Genomic DNA, 6800 nt, shown 5'->3' with positions numbered 1-6800 from the left:
AGCATCATGTGGTGCTGCAATTTGTCTAATTTTAGTTATGAGACATTGAACACATGCAGGCTGGAAACCTGCATTCCTGCCTTAAAACCACAGCTTAGCATTGTCTGCAGTCATTATCAGAAACAAAGGGGGTGGGGGGGGGGAGAGTTTCTAAAAGTTATTTACAGTCTGCACTTGGGTGGAAAAGCTGTACAGAGATCCTCTGTGAGGTACTGCAAATGTGTCATTGTTTAAGAGAGTACAACATTTTAGACATGTACATGTGAAGAAGTTGTTGTTGTTGTGGTAAAGAGGGGTTCACGTACTGTAGTATGATGAGGAACAGAACAGCAGGGATGTGTCAACACAACATGAGCCGCTCGTGGTGAGTGTGTCTGTGTGTGTTTCTATTTAAGTCCTGTTGTGATAGTGAGGACGGGGTAGAAAAGGGGGGAGCAGAAGATAAATATTCCAGTTTGTTCTCGTCTCCATCACTTTGTCTCTGCATCTGCATCGTCAAGACACAAAGGTAAGGACAACAGTGTTTGCAGACGAGGTTGTGTGTTTGTTCCTATAGTCAGTCTGGTCAGGAGACATTTACTACGGATGTTTCAACTATCAGTTAAAAAAAACGTTACTATAACTTTCTTGACAACTTTCTTTTGTAACTAAAAATTGCCTTTTTTTTTTACTAATTTGAATAAATCGTACAGTTTTCATTGAATAAAAATATGATATCTTTAGACATATCAGCCATATTCTCTGAAACAGTTTTTATACATTAATCAATAACAAAAATTTAACTGGTGATTAAAGAAGCCCATAGAAGCAAAGCTTCCCTCTACAAAACCTGAAAATTATAAATTCATTATCATATATAGTAAATATATTCCATTTAACAATACATTAAGTGGTCAACTTAAATGTTTGTATTTTATTATATAAAATTCACACCATTGTTAGCAATTCAACTGGCTTTGAATAACCAATATTGATTACAATTTCGTATGTGCAGAATTTAATACTCCAGCATCATAATACTTTACGTTTAGATTTACTTATATCTTTTTTATTTGAATTATTTGGATTTGTTTGTGATTAAATGAAAATATCATGAAAAAAGCTACCACAGGCTGGGATCCTTCACCTTAAGTGCTTGTCAGAAAGTTTATTGGGACTGGTCTATAGTGGGATTGAGAGTGGGAAATGTTATCTATGTGGAAAAGCTGCCATGTTAAGGGTGAGTGGGGTTATAGAGGTATGTGCTTTCAACAACAGGAGGCAACTGAAGGGTTTTGACTGCTAGTTTCAAAAAACACCTAATAATGATTGAATATATATATATATATATATATATATATATTCAGTATGTAAAAAAATCTTGTTCACTGAAATTAACACAAAATTGTCCATTCAAATGCAAACATCAACAAAAAAACTAATTTTAACGATTTAAGGGATCAACATGACACGTACTTCCAGATGAATCAAAACTGGAGCTCTGATGGAAATCCTCATCAGCACCCCTGGGAACTGTAGTCCAAAGATGACCCCATGGTCAACCACTTCATAAGAGCACAATTTTATTTTTGTCCCACAGGGTTAATTAAAATTGCCAAGATGCCTGACAAGCCGTAAGTGTATTGTGTTTATTTTTATACTTCCACATTACAGTTTTACTCTCATACAGCTAATATGATCTGTCAGTTCATTTCACTGTTAACTGAAAGCAAACTTCTTTTTATTTTTTCCTCTTTTCCTGTTCACAGACCTGAGGTAAGTGCTGTTTAAGTTATAGCACGCCCTTTGTGTATTTATTCAGTATCCTTGATATCAAGCACTTTTTTGTCCACTAGCTCTCCTCTACACTAGTTGTTTATTTAGATGCACTAGTTCTACATCTAGGTGAAATAAGCAAACACTTTTACCAGTACCACTTTTTACCAACTTGTTGCACTTCTGGGTGTCCAGGTACTTCTTTAAAAAGTCTTCAGTTAATCCAAAACGCTGCTGCCAGAGTCTTAACTGGAGTTAGTAGAAGAGATCATATCTCTCCAGTTTTAGCTTCTCTCCATTGACTCCCTGTCAAGTTCAGAATTGAATTCAAAATCTTACTTCTAACCTACAAAGCCCTCAACAACCTAGCTCCATCTTATATTTGAGATCATAATGTTCCATATTTTCCTAACAGAGCACTTTGCTCTCAGACTGCAGGCTTACTTGTGGTTCCTAGAGTTTCCAAAAGCTGAATGGAAGGAAGATATTTCAGTTATCGGGCTCCTCTCTTGTGGAACCAACTTCCAGTTCTGTCCATGAAGCTGACACATTGTCCAGTTTTAAGACTGGGCTAAAGACTTTCCTTTTGATAAATCTTATAATTAGGGTTGGCTTGTTATGCTGCCTTAAGCTTAGACTACTGGAGGACAAATTGACCTCATTTCCTTAAAACAATTATTAAAATTGAATAGTTTTCATTTTATACTATTTTGTTTCTTCCTCATGAAGGAGTTTTTTCTTTCCACTGTCGCCTTCATGCTTGCTCAAGATGAGAGTTCTGTGATGGAGTTAAATTCAAAGCAGTCTGCTCCTCAGATAAATAGTGTTAACTTGTTTTTATACTGTATACAGTATATGCATGTTTCTGTTCAGTGCCCTGAGATGACTTCTGTTGTGACTTGGTGCTATATAAATAAACTGAATTGAATTGAATTAAATTAAATTGAACTTCTGATTAGGTGGAGCCAAAGTCAGGAGCCAAGTGTCACTTGACAATGTTTTTTTTTTTAGCTTTGCTAGTTAATTATTAAGGACAAAAACATGCCAGCTAGTCAACCGGTGAGCTGTAGTCACAAACTAGTGGGTGAAAATGATGCTTCAGATTAGAGAAATTGAATAATTACACAAAGGGATTGCCAAAAGACAATATTCACGTTTCAGGTACAAATTGGACAAATGTCAAATTCTGTTTGAAACTTGTTCTTTGCAGAGGAAATCTAAAATCTCAGCTTCTCGTAAGCTCATGCTGAAGGTGAGTCCTGAACAGAATTAGCAACATTAACATTGTTGGTCAATTATCCGTTGCCAACCATTAATGTGCTCTGCTTGTTTTTTGTTTGTTTGTTTGTTTGTTTTTCTAAGAGCTTGATGGTTGCAAGGGCCAAAGAGGAGCTGGAGCAGGAGATGGTAGAAAAAGAAGAGCAAAAAGCAAAGTACCTGGAAGAGAAAGTTCCTTCCATTCAGATGTCTGGCATGTCAATAACAGAGCTGAAGGTTTAACTTTATGTTTATCTATGAAATTAAGGGATTTGTGGAATATTAAAAATAATAGCTATAAATAAACTCAGTTTATTTCTTTGTTTCTTACATAGGCACTGTGTGAAGAGCTGCATGCCAAGTTAGACGTAGTGGACGAGGAGCGATATGACATCGAAGCCAAGGTCCTACACAACACCAGAGAGGTACCAACACACGGAGCATCCGTCAGCATTCACGCTGCGTTGTCACAGAACGTGAAATCTCTCCAATTTACTTTAAATTGCTTTTGTTCTCCACACAGATCAAAGACCTGAACATCAAGGTGCTGGACCTGCGAGGGAAGTTCAAGAAGCCCAATCTGAGAAGAGTCAGGGTCTCTGCTGACGCCATCCTGCGCTCCCTGCTCGGATCCAAACACAAGGTGTCCATGGACCTCCGAGCTAACCTCAAATCTGTCAAGAAGGAGGACACGGAAAAGGTGGGCTTATGCAGAAAGATGAGACAAAACGTGTGATGCAAAGAAAAAACAAGCTTGTAGATAATTTCAGGTTTTTTGTAAGTGATGCTGCCACAGTTTGACTTTTTCTATTAGAGATCTGTGAACAAAACAAAAGTTAAAGTGTAACGTTTACCTCGCATGGTTCCAGAATATCTCTGAACATTTTCCGTCTTGCAGTTAGCGTGACTTCCTCAGCCATTTAAACCTTCTAATAGTATAAACGCAATGTTTGTTTTGCAGGAAAAGACGGTGGAGGTGAGCGATTGGAGGAAGAATGTCGAAGCCATGTCAGGCATGGAAGGCCGTAAAAAGATGTTCGATGCGGCAAAAGGCCAAAACCAGTAAAAACAACGTCTATTAAAAATAAAATGACAGCGTTTTTTTTTTTATTATCAAACATCATAACTTTTACTCCACTAAATGTTGAATACAGGAAAGTCTCATGGAATTTCACTTTTTTAAACACTGTACCTTATTGAAATAAACCTACAGTGTTGTCTTCTTTTGTGTTCAGAGTTTTATGCAGAGCACTTCATTTTTATAACAAAGGGAGCCATTATGCAGCAGACAACAGCAAGAAGCAACAATTCATTTTCCTAACACTCTAGTTTTAAAATTGTTTTTTGAAAATAATGACAATGCAAAAGTTATACTGAGCTTCCATTGTAGATTCTTGTTTACACACAGATTATCTGAGTAACACTCAGAGTTTGTTGGAATTTTACTCCAGGTTTTCAGTACAAACGGAGCCTGTAGTATTTCAGTACTTAAGGTCAGATTAAAAGACAATACAAGTTTGGGCCATATTTTCTGGTGTATAAGTCGCAGTTTGTTGCATAAATTTCCAAGACTTGCGAAGCGACTTGTATACGTTTTTTTTTTTTTTTCCATATCCATAACGCAATTTTTGACTGACGCTTGAAATGTTCATTGATTCTGACATGAACCAGAGTAAACATTAGGATTTGCAGCAGCTAGAGGTGCGAGAAGGCTCCACGGCGGTACACCATCCATCCATCCACTCATTGTGGTTCCAACTGGGAGCTCTACAGCGTTCCTCTGCTGCCGGAGCAGGGAGGAAGGGGGCAGTGAGGCGCATGATACGTGGCCCCGGGAAGCAACGAGGTGGGAATGCTGTAAAGTTGCGGGACGAAGGTGGCTAGCGGAAAGTAACTCAACTCGCGGAAACTTTTTCTAGACATTTTCTAGATGGATATCTTCTTGACCTCTTCTCATCAAGGCAGATCCTGTTCGGCCAGAGGGCCTGCGAGGGTCGCACGCTGACTCTGGACAGTTAAGTCCCGGTAGGTGGACGTGCACCTTGGTCCTCCCTGAACAGGCTGGATCAACGACAGGAGAAATCACTGGTTGAGTTTTGATCAATACTGGATATGGATCAAAGGGGTCAGGGGTCAGGGGTCATCGAGTTTTCTTTCAGAGACTTTCTTGCCTCACCAGTTTCACAAAAGTAATGCTGCGTTCAAGGCTCGTGATAAGCTAGTTAGAAATGAGTAATTTCCCAATAACTGTAAATCTGGTGAAGCTCAGATGTCCCAGCTTTTCACAAGCCTTGAACGCAGCATTACCTTTGTGAATCTAGAGCAGTGAGAAAGTCTCATGCAGCTGATCCGTGCACTCGTGGTGACTGATTCATCCACAGCAGATGATTTGTGCACATGTTTGACAGTAAGTTTGCACATAATATTTCTACTTTTACAAATTAAAACTTACACATTTGAAAAACTGTTTACTATATACATTAGTAAAACTTGTGGTACGTGTGTGGTTCTTATTGTAATTATATAAATCTTGTTTTATGTTTGTGTGACTACTTTGAGACTGATTCATCTTTATAGAAAATCTACTAAATGAGTTTGTTTACCAATGGAAACAGATGAAATGTCTGAAAATACATCTATAGTGTAGGAGTCCATGGAAGATCTGCTTTGTATGGAGAAGTCTGAAAATGTTGATGCATTGGTGCATTTTTATACTTTGATTTATTGAGTAAAGAATGCTGATATACATTTTTATTTACAGTGAGTGTGAACCCACATTTCAGAAATGCATATTAACTATTACAGTAAAATCTTTCAAACTGCAGCATTAGATATAGTTCAGATATTTTTGATGTTAGATTTCTTCCTTTGCTGTGAGTATACCTTTCATGTACACCAATACTTAAATTTGTTGCATTTAAATATATTTGTTAAACTGCACGTGAGCAACAGTTTGTTTCTCATAAACCGTTTCTTGAACACAACAATAATAAACTGTTTATCCTTACATATTTCAGTTTTCCTCTTAGATTAAAACATTAACTTTTTGTCAGTAGGTGAACACAAAGAGAAAAACTCCATCCAGGACTTTAATTTTAACAGACGTGTTTAGCTAATGTTTCCAACATCAGAGTCCTGTGTTGTCAGAAAATTTAAAGCGCAATTAAAAAGCTTTTTAATGATGTAGTTTTTTACTGAGACATGACTTCCTGTTCCCTTCTAATAATCTGAGTTGTGATCATTTTCAACATGATGGCAGTTTTAATATGAAATTAAAAAAGAAAACGCATATTATTACTGAACCTGGGGAAGGGCTGTGGTTTTTCTATTTGTCAGGAAATATTTTGCAGATCTGGGTGCAGCTCATTCAGTTCATTTCTGCCACAAAGTGGCAGTATTGGCTAAAATATAAAATCACTTCATGGAAAAGATCCAGGTTTCAACCATTTTCACAGTGTTGATTCTACAAAATTGCTTGTTGAAATGTGACAGATCCTAATGAAAACACAAGGGTTTCAGCAGAGTTTAATGATTTTAAAGTGATGGTGTCGTGTTGTTTGCTTATAGCTGAAAGACGAGAGTCAGAAATGTGTCTTTTCCAACAGGACAATCTTTCTGAAAGACAAAGACGATTTAATTATTAGAAAGTGATTTGAAAGATCAAGACTTTTGTACAATAAACTCAGTGATTAAAGCAAATTAATTTGGTTTCACTAACTGACTAAGAAGTGGGTAAAAATAATGGATGGATGGATGGATGGATGGATGGATGGATGGATGGATGGATG

The 6800-nt window shown here is 37.3% G+C and overlaps 1 protein-coding gene across 1 annotated transcript; it reads left to right on the top strand.

Moving 5' to 3' along the window:
• Positions 1-458: 458 nt before the first annotated feature.
• On the top strand, positions 459-4151 carry LOC119412460 (troponin I, slow skeletal muscle). Its single transcript, XM_037679470.1, has 8 exons — positions 459-508; positions 1580-1613; positions 1749-1755; positions 2966-3007; positions 3118-3249; positions 3348-3437; positions 3536-3712; positions 3974-4151. The coding sequence occupies exons 2-8, from the start codon at positions 1600-1602 to the stop codon at positions 4076-4078; spliced, it is 567 nt and encodes a 188-aa protein (XP_037535398.1). The 5' UTR covers positions 459-508; positions 1580-1599; the 3' UTR covers positions 4079-4151.
• The last annotated feature ends 2649 nt before the right edge of the window (positions 4152-6800 follow it).

Source organism: Nematolebias whitei, chromosome 7, assembly GCF_014905685.2.
Source record: "Nematolebias whitei isolate Nwh7 chromosome 7, NemWhi1, whole genome shotgun sequence".
Lineage (NCBI taxonomy): Eukaryota > Metazoa > Chordata > Actinopteri > Cyprinodontiformes > Rivulidae > Nematolebias > Nematolebias whitei.
Note: the sequence above shows the minus strand (reverse complement) of the source record. Positions and strands in the feature narration are given on the sequence as shown.

What these genes read in the sequence shown, in the direction of transcription:
- LOC119412460 (XM_037679470.1), top strand. An exon ending in TGTCAATAACAGAGCTGAAG is followed by an intron (nt 3,250 to 3,347) that starts GTTTAACTTTAT and finishes TTTCTTACATAG; the next exon opens with GCACTGTGTGAAGAGCTGCA. An exon ending in AGAAGGAGGACACGGAAAAG is followed by an intron (nt 3,713 to 3,973) that starts GTGGGCTTATGC and finishes TTTGTTTTGCAG; the next exon opens with GAAAAGACGGTGGAGGTGAG.